The 17,225-nt window shown below is 35.0% G+C and overlaps 1 protein-coding gene across 7 annotated transcripts in view; it reads left to right on the top strand.

The window, feature by feature from the left end:
* Positions 1 to 24: 24 nt before the first annotated feature.
* The window catches only part of HELQ (helicase, POLQ like), a 47,499-nt gene continuing 30,298 nt past the window's right edge, over positions 25 to 17,225 (top strand). Inside the window, exons 1-9 of one of the 7 annotated variants that reach the window (XM_081302967.1) lie at positions 25 to 451; positions 1,900 to 2,614; positions 5,004 to 5,182; positions 5,917 to 6,117; positions 6,551 to 6,623; positions 10,126 to 10,223; positions 12,143 to 12,241; positions 13,975 to 14,120; positions 15,568 to 15,807. In XM_081302967.1, coding sequence (XP_081159093.1) covers positions 263 to 451; positions 1,900 to 2,614; positions 5,004 to 5,182; positions 5,917 to 6,117; positions 6,551 to 6,623; positions 10,126 to 10,223; positions 12,143 to 12,241; positions 13,975 to 14,120; positions 15,568 to 15,807 — 1,940 coding nt within the window. In that variant the 5' untranslated portion in view covers positions 25 to 262. Of the gene's footprint in view, positions 452 to 1,899; positions 2,615 to 5,003; positions 5,183 to 5,916; positions 6,118 to 6,550; positions 6,624 to 10,125; positions 10,238 to 12,142; positions 12,286 to 13,974; positions 14,121 to 15,567; positions 15,808 to 17,225 lie in introns of those variants that run through there. The other 6 variants (XM_081302969.1, XM_081302970.1, XR_014023165.1 and 3 more) reach the window with 6 other exon arrangements.

The following is a 17,225-nucleotide window of genomic DNA, read 5'->3' as shown; positions in this document are numbered from 1 at the left end:
GTGCGCCTGCGCAGCAGGTTTTGAATCCCGCCCTCACCGCGCCAGAATCAAGTGACATTTGTGATTGGACCGAGAGGGCGGACGCCTAGTTTATCTTCCAGGTTCCGGTCCGAGAGCCCTGGGAATAAGTTTGAGGTCTTTACGAAAGGTGGATGGAGACGCCAGCACTTTCTCCCTGTATCCACATCCGCTCAGCCCTCCTTTCGAGGTTGGCGGCTGAGTCACTGTGGACAAAGTCGGGGCAGCGTTTTCGGACCCAGTCATGGAGGAAGGTTGTTCCCGCATCCGCCGGCGGGTGTCGGTCCGCAAAAGGAACCGCCCTAGCCTAGCAAGCACTTCTGCCATCCCCTCGGCGGCCCAGCTCCAGTCCCGCGATGAGCAGGAAGAAAAGGAGGAGGAGATGGTAGCCGGGAGCCGGCGGCGGAAAACCGTGGGCCTGCCACCTGTTGAGGTACAGCCCCATCAGCTCTCAAATTCCCCCGAGGGCCTTGTCCTCCTTATGACCTTTGGGGCGCTGATACAAACCTGGGCCTCCTACTTCGCTTGCCCACCTAAAAGGGTGAGAAACCAGATATAGAGGACCTGAAACTGCCAAATTGAGGCGGTTTCTTCCCAAGTGCAGACAATTAACCAGTTAGATAAAATACCTTTCATTTCCTCCCTCACTTTTGTTACTGCTGTTGTAACTTATTTTGTTACTGCTGTTGTAACAATACTGAGGTATTGCCCAGTTATCCCCGCTTCTATATAGACATGAAATGTAGATACAAAAATTTTACATCCAGCAATTAAGTGACATAACTGAGACGCAAACCCAGACTTCGAAATTCCTACTGCCCCTACTTTACTAATAAAAGCTGTTTATTGAAGACCCATTACGCCCTAGTTACTGTGTTAAACAAGCTACATTATCTAGATTTTACAACAGTAATCAGACCCTAAGAAATTGAGAAACTACTTTCTCACTTCAAATTCTGTGTCGCTACACTCTTGCTGTCTCAAAGTGTCTCTTCTGTTCAATAGAGCTCCCCAAGTCAGTGTACACGCATTCTGTATCAATTCCAAATTCAACAGAATTTCTCTGTAGTATATTGTGGTACAACTTTTTGTTATAGGCCAGTCACTGCCTCAGAGCCGGGGATTGGAAGGGAGAGATGCAATTCCCAGAGGCTGTTATTCTTGCAGTTGTTTAACAATTTAGCACAGGTTTAAGCATTAGAATCCTAGGGGCATTAGAGAGCCTGTGCCAGGCCATGGGTTCAATCCCCACCACCAAAAACCAAAGAAGTAGCCCGGTGTTGCTTCCAGGAGCACTTCTCTGGGCCTCCATGTTTTTTATCTGTAAAATGGTAATAATTATATCTATTTATAGGGTGGCTTACAGGACTTAAATATAATTATGTACTTGATACAGCCCTAGGCTGAAAATTTTATTATTTGCTTTAGTAATGAATTTTATTTCATTCCACATTTTTTTAAATTTATTTTTTAGTTGTAATTTGACACAATACCTTGATTTTATTTATTTTTATGTGGTGCTGGGGATCAAACGCAGAGCCTCACACATGGTAGGCAAGCACTGTACTGCTAAGCCACAACCCCAGCCTTCATTCCACATTTTTTATTTATGCATTTTAGTTGTATTTAGGATGGGATTTGTTGTTGCACATTCGTACATGCACACAATATAACAGTATGATTTGGCCAATATCACTTCCCAACACTTTCCCACTCCCTCTTTACTTCCCACTCCTTAGGCCCTTTCCTCTATCCATCTTCCTTTGATTTTCATGAAATTCCCCCACCCTACCCGGCCTTGTTTTCCTTTTTCCTCTGTAGTGAAACTTCTGTCAGTCATGAATCTGGAATTGCCTGTAAGTATTTTTGTTTTCTTTCCAGCATAATGACAGTGAAGAGGACATGTTTGGTGACTATGATAGCTTTACTGAAAACTCCTTTTTAGCTCAAGTTGATGATTTGGAACAGAAATACATACAACTTTCTGAACAAAGGAAGCATGCTACAGACTTTGCCACTGAAGATTTTTGTTCAGAAAGCATAAAAAACAAACTCAGTGTTACTACTGTAAGCAACTTTACTGAATACAAAAGTGATGAGCACACGCAGAACCAGACTGAGCATGAAGATGTCCCTGTTGAATCTGGAACTGATGTTTTGTATGATTTGCCTTCTTCTCAGGTTTTATACTTTGAAAATTTGCAGAACTCTTCAAATGATTTGGGTGATCAGTTGACTGAAAAAAGGGATGGGAGTTCATCCTTTCCCAATACTGTGAATGAAGAATTGTCCCATAATTGCATAAAGCAACAACAGCAAAATGATGGATCCTCTTCTAAAGTCACAAGTAATTCAGATACAAGTAGGAGAAAAAGTATTAAAGATCATCTAAAAAGTACCATGACTGGAAATGCAAAAGCCCAAACACCAATATTTTCTAGGAGTAAACAGCTCAAAGAGACTCTCCTATCTGAAGAAATTAATGTTGCTAAGAAAACAATTGAGTCTTCATCAGATGATCTTGGTCCTTTTTACTCATTGCCCAGCAAAGTGAGAGACCTTTATATTCAGTTCAAAGGAATTGAAAAATTATATGGTAATGCTTTTTTTCTGGAATAAAAACACAATTCTCCATTATCATAAAATTAGTGTAGATCAATAGAAGCAAATGCTTCCATGATTATATTTCTTATTTTGAAAGTCCAGTATTATTTGTCTCAACCTTCCATCCCTATCCTGTCACCTTGAACCTCTTTTCTTCCCTTCATACCCAAACATTTCTCAAACCGTTTTTTGTGCTTATTTTATTTTTCCTTATTTTGAATATTTCTTTGGCCCACTCCAATTCTGGGTTCTGTACTCTTGCCTGAGAAATGATGATTATGGTTTCTAAACTCAATGGTAATTCCAATATTTAACCTATCTGACATCTTGGTAGCTTACCTGCAGATATTGACCACACTGTTCTTGAAAAAAAAAATTTTTTTTGACACCCTGTTTCTCTTTTTTCTTTGATTATCTAGCTGTACACAGTTTTCTTAGCTGGCATTAGCTAGCTTTGTTTTCTCTACCAAATTTAGTTGAAATTTCTTTGAACATTCTCATGTCTTGAATGAAGAAGTTAATAATTCTATTGATTAAAATTAAGCATGTTAAAAGACAGTGGCATTAATATTTAAGTGGAAAAAAAACATTGTAGCAAAGTAATAATGTACTTATGTTTTTTAAAAAATCTGGGTCCTTTCATATCTTTTCAATGCATCATTTTAAACAAAGAAGGGATGGTTGCTGCTGTACTGAGAGATCAGTTCATCAACCTATCACTGTATTAGTATTTCTGGAACTCCTGTTGGGATCTTAGGAGCTGTATGAAAATGTGGGTTTTCAAGGAGAAGACAATCAAGTTGGAGAAGCAGGACTACAGGAAATAAAGTCTCTACAAGAGTAATATAATCATTGTAAATATTTGGGACTCACTAAACAAAACAACAAATAATTTTTAACACTGTTATTCAGACATAACTATTTTAAATAGCTTTGTAAATATCCTATAAACCATTCCTTTAATTCTTAAAAAAAACTATTTTTAAGCCCAACTTATGAATAATATTTTTCAAATATTTGCACGTGCTTTGGTTCATGTTCAACACATTTATGATCTGCTTTAACTATATAGTGAACATATAAAAATTGTCCACATATGGATTTCCCTTTTTTTTTTTTTTAATCTATTTATTTGGTACCAGGACCTCACACATGATCACTTTACTACTGGGCTACACCCACAGCTTTTTAATTTTATTTTGAGACAGTCTTGCTAAATTGCCAGGTTGCCCTTGAACTTTTGCTCTTCCTCCCTCAGCCTCCCAAGTAGCAGGGATTGCAGGTGTGCACCACCACACATGGCTTGTACTTTTATTTCTGATACTGTTAGATTACTTTCCAAAAAGATTGTAGTAGTTTATGTTCTCACAAACTATACAGAAGAACACCTGTTCTTACTCTAGTCAGTTCTAGATTTCACAAGCATGGGACATTTATTTTTTCTTTCTTTTTTTTTTTTTTTTTTTTTTTTGATAATTTGTTTACTTTGCCAACCTAACAGATTATAGTTGAGCATATTTTATGTATTTATTGGCCACTTGCAATTCTTCCTGTTGTGAAATATGTCATTTGCTTTTCTTCTGATAAAATACTAATGCATATTTTTGAAGATTTTTAATGCTCTCCCTTGTCAAATTACTCTGGAGTAACTATTATAGTTTTCACATCATATCTTGAATCTGATCTGTTTTCATGAATCCCATCTTTGCAAATTGTGGGAATTGACTGCCAGGTAGTAATCTTTACCTTTTATGATTTAAACAATTCTGTCAGTTTAAAGTAGTTTCCATTCCATATGAAGTTCAAGTCCCCAAGTTTGTGCAGAATCTCATAGGGTTTTTTTTGTTTGTTTGTTTTGTTTTGTTTTTTTGTTGTTGTTTTGGTTTGGGTTTTTTTGTTTTGTTTTTTGTTGTTGTATTTGGTTTTGTTTTGTTTTATTTCTCCTCCCCCTTCTGTTTCTCTTTAAAATGGCTTTTAGGTAAACGAGGAAGGTAAGCTTACATATTCTGCTTACAGGATGTAAAAGGAAGAACTTAAAAGTCCCACAGGTCCTTTTACTGTCCTTTTGATTCTCTGATGTTCTAAATGACATGTCCTTGTCCACCGGGCTGCCCTGTTAGAATCTTACAACAAATCTCCAGCTGGTGATGAGGTAGAGTAGTTATTCACACTGTTAAGTAGGCCTGAACTAAATTCTTACTGGCTGCCCACATTGCACATTTGGGATTTTTGACATTTAACATAGATTATAACCGCATTTGCTTCTAGGAGAAGATTGCCACAAGATGAAGGAGTTGATTTTTACCTTCTTGGAAAACTTCCTTGAGATTAACAATAAGAAAAGAGGAAATAATTTCTGTTTTTTCTCTGTAATTCCACAGAATGGCAACATACTTGCTTAACACTGAGTTCTGTGCAAGAAAGAAAAAATTTAATATATTCCTTACCAACAAGTGGTGGAAAAACCCTTGTGGCCGAGATTTTAATGCTACAAGAACTGCTTTGCAGACGGAAGGATGTTTTAATGATCCTTCCATATGTGGCAATTGTCCAAGAAAAGGTGTGTTTAAAAAAAAGTGTTATTTGCTAATATTATTGTAACATTAAGATCTAAACATCAGCATAAACACTACTAATGACTTTTACTGACTATAAAGCAGTACCTCTTTGTGATAATAATAGAACATTCTATCTTAAATATTTACTACTTTGTAATTTATTGACATTTTTATTATACTAACATACTGTATTCATCAATCTGATTATTATGTGAAACTGCTTAGTAACTATATAATATTTATATATATATATATATATATAAGTATATATATATATACACATATATATATACACACACACACACACACAATTCAGTAGTACTTTTAGGATGTACAAAAGCAACAGAATACTTACCTAAAATCTCTTCTAGTACTAGTTTTATTTTTTTAATTGTGGATTGAATTCTACCCTAAATGTTCTATTACTATTTAGCCTGTTTCTAAGGCAAAAACTAACCAATTTGTATAAAACAAATGAGTTATTCTGATGCTTTTTTTTTACATCAAAAGAGGAAGTTTATTTTCACATTTATTATGTGGTTTAAACATTGCATTTATTTTGCAAAGATCAACACCTTATTTTTATGATATTTATTAGATATGTGTGTCTAATCTGACCCATTCCCATTGACTGATATTAAACACCACTTTAGCTTTTCTTTTTTAAATCCTTGTGAGCACTTAATAATTAGAGGTCTTTGTGTTTTGTTTTTGTTCATTTTAACTAATATTCTAGATTTCAGGTTTGTCAAGTTTTGCTATAGAACTAGGTTTCTTTGTTGAAGAATATGCTGGAAGCAAAGGAAGATTTCCTCCAATTAAAAGAAGGGAAAAGAAATCACTATATATTGCCACTATTGAAAAAGGACATAGCTTGGTGAACTCTTTGATCGAAACTGGAAGGATTGACAGTCTGGGTCTGGTTGTTGTAGATGAGGTTGGTTACTACTTTGTAATTTATTGACATTTTTATTGTACTATATTCATCAATCTGATTATTATGTGAATCTGCTTAGTATCTATATAACAAAAAGTATTTTAATATATATACAGTTCAGGTGAAGATATTTCATTCTTGATAATCTTAAATCTGGTTTTATGTCAAGTGTTTCTTGAAGTGCAAATATTTGTATTTATAGACAGTTTTATAATATTACTTATGAATCTCTGATTTGTCAGAGTGTTTCCCCCAAAACTCATTAACTTAAAATACCAGTGGATTAATATATATGTACTATAGTTGTTATATTCAAAATGTTGAAAAGTTATAAAGCAAGGATTATATATTCATTCTATACAAATATATTCATAGTTTATGTGGGCATTGTATGAAGATTTACTTCTCCGCCCCTTTTCTTTTCATTTCAAAGTTGCACATGATTGGTGAAGGGAGCCGGGGTGCTATACTGGAAATGACCCTAGCAAAAATCCTCTACACCAGCAGTAAGTATTTATTGACTTCTAATCAAAATGCCTATATATAAATAACTTAATTCTATCAGTAGATTACATAATCTATAGCAAGATATTTAAGCTTTCTGCCTTAGGTGGTTTTTTTTTTAATTTCTAAAGTAAATATATAAATTTTTGTTGAATGAGTAGAATTCTTTTATTTGGTGGTAGATGGGGAAGTACCCGGGATTGAATCAGGGGCACTCAACCACTGAGTCACAGTCCCAGCCCAGTTTTATATTTTATTAGAGACAGGGTCTCACTGAGTTGCTTAGTGCCTCAAAGATGCTGAGGCTGGCTTTGAACTCATGATCCTCCTGTCTCAGCTGCCCGAGCTGCTGGGATTACACATGTGTGCCCCTGCACAGTAGGAATGAGTACCATAGCGTTTAAGGAATCACCTCTTATTCCTGTACACTCATTAGGTCTGTTTGCATAGTCACGTCACTCAACTTTTGTGTTTCTTTATCTATGGAGATAGTAACAGCCTCAACCTGAGGAGAGAATTGTGAGTGTTCTGAGTTAAAACATTTAAAGCATTCCACAGTGCCTGGACCATTCCACTCAGGAAGGGTGTCATAACTATCATCATAATCCCAATAAAGTAGGATATTTAAGTGGTTACTTTAAGGAACTAGTTTGCAACATCAAATAGTCTTTTAAATGTACATGAAATATTTATTTTAAATGTCATCTCTACATTTATTGATATAATGCTGTAATACTTAGCCTGTATATGGAATAGTTATTCAATAAAATCAAATCTTAAGATTTGTGGATGGAGATGCTGGGGATTGAACTCAGGGCCTCACACTTGCTAAGTGCATGCTCCACCACTGAGCTACACGCTCAGCTTCCCCAAATTAATTTTGACAGCAGCTGTATTTAGGTAGGTTACAGCACTTTAAAATCATTCATTTAAAAAAAATGTTTATTGAACACTTACTGTAAATACAGCAGTAAATAGAACAAATCCCTTCTTTCATCAAGCCTATATTTTAATGAAAGTGAACAGATAATGAGCAAATGAATAAGAAGACATATGGTGGCCAGGTGTGGTGGTGACGCATCTGGAATTCCAGCTACTTCAAAGGCTGAGTCAGGAAAATTGCAAGTTTGAGACTAGCCTGGTCAATTTATCAAGATCCTGTCTCAAAAAAAAAATTAATAAAAAGGGTTAGGGATGTAGCTCAATGGTTAAAACCTGCCTGGTTTCAAAAGAAGAAGAAAAGGTGGTTTGTTAATGGTCATAAATTCTGTAGGACTTAAAGAAGAGGAAGAGAGGAAATGATCACCTATTTGTCAAATTCAATGAACATCTTAATTTTATTTCAATGTTTGACTATTTTTCGTTTGTGTGCAGAAGCATTTTCTCTTGACTTTCCTACTATCTCTTTGTAAGTGGGATCATAGCTTAGCATTGAAAGATAGCAGAGCATAATGGCTGAAGACAGACTTTTTGAATCTTGGCTCACTTTTCTACATGACCTTGGGCAAGTTATATCAACAGTGCCTATGCTTCCTTAGGCATTAAATGTGGGTAAGAGTAGTAGAACTTTTCTCACTGAATTGCTGCAAAGATGACACAGGTTAATCTTTGTAAAACATCTGTACCTGCTACATGATGTTTGCTATTGTATAATTTGGCCTATCACCAGTGCCTCATGCTTAATAGATATTTGAATAAAATTAACCTTTTTAGTGGCTCCTTCTTTTTATTCTGTGTCATAGCTAAGCTTATTCATTTTGTACATTTTAGTTAGCATAAATTCATCTTAGGCTTTTCCCATGTTTCCTATAGTGCCTACTAATTGTCATCCATACTCATGACTTCAAGGACTGCTTGTGTGCCAGTGACTCCTAGTCTGTATTTCCCAGTCTGTTTTTCCAGACTATAACTCTCTTCTGAATAATATGAGCTGCCAACTGGAGACTCCTGTTTGAATGTTCTGTGAGCAACCAAGCCTAACCAAAGCTTGGCCAGAGACTCACTCATTTCCTTCAAACTCATTCTTCAGTCTGAATACTTAGCCAGCCAAGTTAAACCTCACTACCACCACCAGCCCACCCCCGCTTGCATTGTAGCCCCATCAGACCTCAAACTCCTGGACTCAAATTTCTCCAACCTCAGTTGGATAAAATCTTACAGTCTTCACTCTTCCTATCTGATTTACCTCATGAATGTATTTTAAATTATTTTCTTTCTGCCCCTTTTCACTACTACCTCTTTAATTCAAGACCTCATCCTTTACTTACCTGGATTGCTACAGAAAGTACCAAGCTTCTCCTTTGTTCTTTCTTCTGCACTGTCTAGTGTAGAATCAATGATCTTTCCCAGAAGCAATTAGTTTATTTTACTATTTGCCATCCTTTAATAGCTTCCCTTTGTTTTCTGCATAAATCCCAAAATTCATAGCACTGCCTTTTTGATTTGACCCTCCCTCTGCTCACCTCTTCAGATTCAGAGTCCACCTTAATGAAGTAGGAAGGAATAGCACTTAGTTCTTTTTCAGATAACATCCTGAATGATCCCTTCAAAACAAGAGAGTAGCAATGAAGAAACATTTGCTAAAAAGGCTTCTTGGGTTTTTAATTTGATAGATAAGTACAAAAGCAACAATTTTTTACTCCTAGGAATTCATAGAACTTCATGAGCTTCATGTATTTTTAAAAATTTTTGAATATGTTGGCAACCTGATAGCAAGATTACCTGAAGAACTTTCAAGTTGCAAGAGTTTTGGACTCATTTTGTCCTATATCCTACAAGTGTCCATCACCCAAAGAAACATACTATAACTTCTCATAAAGATAATTCAGATAGCCACATACCTATTTATACCCATTATTTTTGTTTAAAAGCCTTAATAAATATCCTACTTCTTGCCACATTTGAAATTTTACAAAATTCTAAGTAATAACTTTCAGGATTCCTGAAAGATTGCATTATTTGATTGCCAGATTAATATTCTGGTCATATGCAGTTTGAGCATTCCCAATCTGAAAACCAAAAATATGAAGTGTGTCATAATCCAGAACTTGAGTGCCAAGGCAATGCTACAGGTGGAAAATTTCACTGACCTCATTTGATGGTCATAATATTCCTGCTTGAAGGTTCTGTGAGCAACCAAGACTAAGTCAAAATGCAGGTTCACTAAAATATTATGTAAAATTACCTTCAAACTACATGTATAAGATGCTTATGAAATAAATGAATTTTTTGTTTAGTCTTTGGTCCACCTCCCTAAGATATTTCTTTATGTATATTCAAATATTCAAAAATCTAACAAATCGAAAATCTGAAAAATTCTTTTACCAAGCATTTCAGATAAAGGGTATTCAACCTGTATTTTTAGTTTTCTTACTCTCTCCCCACTTCCCCTTTCCCATATTATTCAGGAAGTATTCAGAGCATAAAATATTGCTAAATTGTTTTATGATATATTAAATGCTGCATTTTCTTAATACTTTTAAGATTTTTTTGTTTTTGTTTCAGAAACAACTCAGATTATTGGTATGAGTGCAACATTAAACAACGTTGAAGACCTCCAACAGTTCCTTCAAGCAGAATATTATACCAGTCAGTTTAGACCAGTATGTACCCTAAGGTTTGCACTGTATTGATTTGTTATATATTCATATTAGAAATAAAAGTAAATATAGTATATTTTAAAATTCTATGGGATAGTGAAGGGGCATAACTGCACTCAACCATAGTATATGCTAATAGTTTGTATATAGATAATATTAATTCTTTGAGGTTAGGGTTCTTGGCTTGGGTCCCTAATGTATCCATAGCACTGGGAATAATGCCTAGCCTATGTTGCCTCAGTGAACATTTATTGAGTGAAATTTTTTAAAATATTTTCTTTTAGTTGTTGATAGACCTTTATTATTTTTTATTTATTTATATGTGGTGCTGAGAATCGAATCCAGTGCCTCACACATACCAGGCAAGTGCGCTACTGCTGAGCCACAGCCCCAGCCCATATTGAGTGAATTTTTTCAGACTATTTTTTCACTTCTTATTTTCTAACGTAAATTTTTAGCTGGCCACAGTTTAGTGAGATGTGCTTGGAGTTACTGACACATTGAAGATTTTATCTTAAAATATTTTCAAGTAGCTATGTTTTGATTGTTATTCTTTCTTAATAAGTTAAGACTTAACATGCATTTAAATTTAAACTCCTCAGTAATAGCATTCCCAAGGTATTTGAAGGAAATAAACAAACATACTTCATATTTATTTGAAAATATCTCATACATGTACTGCCTGTCTACAGTAATAGTGCACATGTTCTTTGTCTTAAATAGGCTTTCAGAAAATAATGTTTGAAAAACACCAGTTCTTAATTTGAAATATAATATTTTTACATTCCAAATTTGAAAATTTTCTAGAAATAGGTTTTAAGGTGGGCCTGGTGGTACATGACTATAATCCCAGTAACTTGAGAGACTGAGGGAGGAGGATCACAAGTTTGAAGCCAGCCTCAGCAACTTAATGAGGCCCTAAATAATTTATTGAGAAACTATCAAATTTTTTTTTAAAGAATTTTTTTTTAAAGAAAGAGGGAGAGAGAGAGAGAGAGAGAGAATTTTTTAATATTTATTTTCCAGTTCTCGGTGGACATAACATCTTTTGTTTTTGTATGTCGTGCTGAGGATCGAACCCGGGCTGCACGCATGCCAGGCGAGCGCGCTACTGCTTGAGCCACATCCCCAGCCCCAAAAATTTTTAAAAATGAAAAGGGCTGGGGATGTGACATTGTCTCTGGATCTAATCCCCAGGGAATATTTTTGAAAAAAATATTTTAAAAAAATAGTTTTTGAACTTTACATTATCTTTTTTTTTTTTTTTTTTTTGGTACCAGGAATTGAACTCGGGGGCATTCAACCACTGAGTCACATCCCCAGCCCCATTTTGTATTTTATTTAGAGACAGGGTCTCACTGAGTTGCTAAGCACCTCATCATTGCTGAGGCTGGCTTTGAACTTATGATCCTCCTGACTTTTCCCAAGGCACTGGGATTATAGGCATGTGTCAACATGCCTAGCTTAGACACTGTTCTTTTAAAAATGAAATGAGATGTGTTCACAAACTATTTTTGTCCACAAATACTTAAATTAAAAATAATATGTTGGTGTTTGGAATTAAAGCTGATGACTCACATAGGAAGTTTTAGATCTTAAGAGAGAAGGTAACTCCTTTATAGAAGATAAAGGATGTGAACACTGTGACTTCCTTGTACTTCTTGTAACAAATACCAAAGCGTTTTCCTTTTGGACATTAGACTACTTAATTCAAATCTTTCTTCAAAAGTATTAATCCTTATGTTGATTTAAAGAGGCAATAAAGAAATGGTAAAGCAAGAACTTTACCATTTTAAGTTGAAATGTATTTTAGATATCTTAAAAAAGCTAAAATCTTTGCATAGCTGTCCTTTCTATATCATATTTCACAAAATTTAAAATTGAAGATATGTGGTATTAATTGCAATGTTTTAAAATTCAAGGTTGAACTAAAAGAATATCTGAAAATAAATGATACAATATATGAGGTCGACAGCAAAGCTGACAGTGGCATGACTTTTTCACGTCTCCTCAATTATAAGGTAATGTTTATAACCTTTATATCCCAGGTTCCTGTACTGTGCCCATGTGTGCTGGGACATCACAGAAGATTTGCATGGATGCCATGAGACAGTTTAAATTTTTGAGAAAAATGGCTCATATCTGACATTTGTTGGACAAGATACTACTGATTCAGTGTAGCTAGTTTCCAGTTTTAACACCATATCACCTTATCTTCCTTTCTGTGACACTAAATATTTGTGAAGTTGTGTTTGTATGGGTTTTGTGTATGTGTGTATGGTGTTGAGTATCAAACCCAAGACTTTACAGCAATGACTGCACCATTGACCTAAACCATGGGCACTAAAGTTGAGGTTTGTATAGTCACTGTAAGCCAATGCCATGTGAAAATTAACCTGGAACAGAAGAAGGCAGCTGTGTTTAGTTTCATTCCAAAGTTATAAAGACAGTACCAAGTTTGTACGTATCCCTTTGTTGAGTTATTTGAGAATTAAATTTTTTTTTTAATTCAAGTGCTACTAAGTTGTGAGGAAGTGTGGATCTATTAAATTGTTTGAATCTAGTAAAACTGTTATGTATATCTTTTTACCTTGGAGTTCTGTGAACCAAGAAAATTTGGAAACTTCTATAAATGTTTATTTATTTAGCAGTAACAACAAAAGAATACTTCATGGTCCAGGTAGGTCAGATATTGGTGCATAAAAATGTTAATTTCTACTGTGTTAATGTCTTGTGACTTTTATGAGGAATACTGAAAAGAGGAGAAAGGAATTTTATAGCAATTTTAAAATTCTTTAAGATATCCTAAATCTACATCTTAATTCATTTTCAGTAAAGTAAAATGAACTGAGATCTTATATAACTTTACCTTTCATGGTCTTTGAGTTCCTCGTGCCTGTTTAATGTTACAAAAAATCATAGTTCAGTGTTAAATTTTTTTATTTTTTAAAGTCTGTCCTTTAGTATTAGTGAATCTGTGTTTAAAAAATATATATTTGAAATTGTAGAGGATATGTCTTATGCAGTCCTTTGACAATATTAGGATCACTCTGTGTTTCTCTCTCTGGACTCTTGTTCTGCTTTGGTGGATATAGATATGTAGTAGAGTTATTAATAATATTAACCGTTTTCACTTCTGCTTTTTTTGCCACCAGGGATTGAACTCAGGGGCACTCAACCACTGAGCCACGTCCCTACTACTTTTTTGTATTTTATTTAGAGACAGGGTCTCACTGAGTTGCTTTGCACCTTGCTGTTGCTGAGACTGGCTTTGAACTCGAAATTCTCCTGCCTCAGTCTCCCAAGCCACTGGGATTACAGGTGTACATCACCATGCCCAGCTCCATTATCACTTCTTGAATTTAATTCATTTTTTTTTACCTTTTTTTAAAAATTAAATATACCCAGTAATCAAATCTCTAACAAATAACCTAAAAGTGAAATTTTTATATTTTGTGTAGGTTTTCTCTTTTCTTTGAAATGATAAGATTAATTAAATGATAAATTAGAATTATGGATTATTTGTTTATCTTTTAAACACACAAGTTAAAAAAAAAGGAAAGACTTTCGGGGGGGGGGGGCTGGGGTTGTGGCTCAGCAGTAGAGGGCTTGCCTAGCATGTGCAAGGCCCTGGGTTCAATCCTCAGCACCACATAAAAATAAATAAATAAAATAAAGGTATAAAAAGAATTTTAAAAATGGTAGGCTTTCATGGTTTCTAACTATCTGGTTTCTACATCTTATTGTTTTGCAGTATTCTGATACCTTGAAAAAGATGGATCCTGATCATTTAGTAGCATTGGTAACAGAAGTTATTCCCAATTATTCTTGCTTAGTTTTTTGTCCCAGTAAAAAGAACTGTGAAAATGTAGCAGAAATGATATGCAAATTTTTAAGCAAGTATGTTAATCTTTTAAAAATATTTTCTTTTATTTTTATCATGAATTATGGACTATGTTATATTTATTGAATAAGTACTACTTCTTGCAGAACACTGTGTTCAGTTGTTATACTAAATTTTGAAGGAAATGACCTTAAAGAAAGAAAACTTATCTGTGAAATTCACATGTGAATTTTTGTAGAGGTTTTACATGTGAAATGGAAAAATTCTAAGGTTACATGTAAGCTAATGCTGGCCAATATAAAGGCTGAGATCAGTGATTGGAAATATTGGTTGCCCTGTGAATTATGTTGGAAATTAAAAAATTCTAGTGTCCAGGATACATCTTAGACAAATCAGAATCTGGGAGCGGGACCCAGGCAAGTCCAACATACAGCCAAGGTCAAGAACTACTAACTTAGATAGTCAAAAAGGACTAATCATTACAATGATTATGGGATAAATCGTATACCATATTCAGCTTAAACTTCTCTTTAATTACATACCATTGCCCTTTTTTTCTTAGTCATCTTCACACTTAAGTAATTTGGACATTTGAATTTAATTTCCTAAGTAATTAGGAAATTAAGTCTTGGACTGGGGTTGTGGCTCAGTGGTAGAGCACTTGCCTAGGATGTGTGAGGCCCTGGGTTTGATCTCAGCACCATATAAACATAAATAAATAAAGATATTGAGTCCAACTAAAACTAAAAAATAAATATTAAAAAAAAGAAATTAAGTCTTGGTTTGTAATTTTATGATTTTTTTTTTTGAGAGAGAGAGAGAGAGAGAAAATTTTAATATTTATTTTTTAGTTTTCGGCGGACACAACATCTTTGTTTGTATATGGTGCTGAGGATTGAACCCGGGCCGCATCCCCAGCTTGTGAATTTTTTTAACATTGGCTCTGTTGTACCCATAGAGATAAGTATAAAATGTCTTTACAAGTAGTTCAGTTTTTTTCTCCACATGTTTCTCTTGTGTGGTTTTATCATTTTTTTCAGACTCTTTTTGGCCCCTTAGCCAGTGACTATTAACCTGGATCCTAATCTAGTTACCTTCCATCTACCCTTCCAATCCTATTGTAGAGATTAGTCTAATATAGAATTGATTTTATTGAATATTTTTTTTTAATATTTTATTTACATTTTGGTTTTTGGTGGACACAACATCTTTGTTTGTATGTGGTGCTGAGGATCGAACCCGGGCCGCACCCATGCCAGGGGAGCACGCTACCGCTTGAGCCACATCCCCAGCCCCTTTATTGAATATTATAAGAATATAAATGTTTGGCATAAGATTAAGGAATTGCTCTTTTCAGTAAATGATAGTGTGCCTTTATAATGATGATTTAAAAAAAAAAAAAACTAAGGAAGTTAAATTAGCATTGAAGTAAGGCAGGTATTCTACCACTGAACTATATACCCAGCCCAAGAGTTCATATTTCTAATGGATCTTTATTTTAAGGGAATATCTGAAACAAAGGGAGAAAGAAAAATTCGAGTTGATTAAGAACTTGAGGAACATGAGCAGTGGCAACCTGTGTCCTGTCTTAAAGCGCACCATCCCATTCGGAATTGCCTACCACCACAGTGGTTTAACAAATGATGAAAGGAGGCTCTTGGAGGAGGCCTATTCCACAGGCACTCTCTGCCTTTTTACCTGCACATCCACCCTAGCAGCAGGTGTCAACCTACCAGCAAGAAGGTAAGAGATAAGAATGTGTTGGCCAGGCTCACAACTTTTTAATTCCCAGTTTATGAAGAGTTTTGGTATTGTTTTACTCCCTTAGTAGTGGTGCGAATTTATCATATGTGGTGCGAATTTATCATATGTGTTTGTTTTTGTTTTTTTGAGCATTTGCTGAGTCATTTGTTTTTTGTTTTTTTTCCCTTTAATCCTTTTTTTTTTTTTTTTTTTTGGTACTGGGGATTGAACTCAGGGGAACTCAACCATTGATCCACAACCCCAACCCTGTTTTGTATTTTATTTAGAGACAGGGCTCACTAAGTTGCTTAATGCCTTGCTATTACTAAGGCTGGCTTTGAACCCACGATCCTCCTGCCTCAGCCTCCCAAGCTGCTGGAATTACAGACATGGCCACCACACCTGGCTTCCTTTAATATTCTAATGAAAAATAGCATTAGCAGATTTCCTGATATTAGAATTCTTTCCTGCTTTTCTTTTTTCCCCATCTGTTTCTTGGGTTTTTTGTTTGTTTGTTTGTTTTTGGTACCAGGGATTGAACTCAGGGGCACTCAACCACTGAGCCACATCCCCATCCCTATTTTGTATTTTATTTAGAGACAGGGTCTCACTGAGTTACTTAGTACTTTGCTTTTGCTGAGGCTGGCTTTGGGAACTCTCAATCCTCCTGCCTCAGTCTACCAGGCCACTAGGATTACAGGTATGCTCCACCATGCCCAGCCCTATCTGGTTTTAATGTTAGGATCTATTATTCTAGTTGTATAGACAGTTGGCAAGCTTTTTCCTTTTTTTTTTTTTTTTAATCTGAAAGAGTTTAACAAAGACTTCCTCAAAAACCTTGGGGAATTGATTCATAAGCCATTTAATTGTGAATTCTTTTTATTTTTTTGGTACCAGGAATTAAACATCCAGGGGTGCTTAACCATTGAGTCACATCCCCAGTCCTTTTTTATATTTCATTTAAAGACAGGGTTTCACTAAGTTGCATAGGGCCTCCCTATATTACTGAGGTTGGCTTTGAACTCACAATCCTTCTGCCTCAGCCTCCCAAGTGGCTGGGATTATAGGTATGTACCACCACATTGAGCTAAATGATCAATTTTTTATCAGTGTTAAAAGATGCAACTAATTAGAACAACAACAAAAAAAAAGCGAGTTAAAAAAATGTATATATTTTCTGTTGGGAATACATGTTTATATCTCCCAATCAGATCATAATTATTTTATCATCTTACTAGTTTTGATTCCTTGGTCTATCAATTTCAGAGAAGTGTGTTCATCTCCCACTTATGAAATGGTCAGTGTCTTTTTGCATTTCTAGAAAGTTTTGCTTTTAATATTTCAAAACTACTCAGGTATACCAAGATTTACTTCAAATATATTATTACTGAATTATCAGTATATAATATACTTCTATC

The sequence above is a fragment of the Spermophilus citellus genome, assembly GCF_964194105.1.
Source record: "Spermophilus citellus genome assembly, chromosome: 8".
Taxonomy (NCBI): domain Eukaryota; kingdom Metazoa; phylum Chordata; class Mammalia; order Rodentia; family Sciuridae; genus Spermophilus; species Spermophilus citellus.
This window is presented reverse-complemented; position numbering and strand designations above follow the sequence as displayed.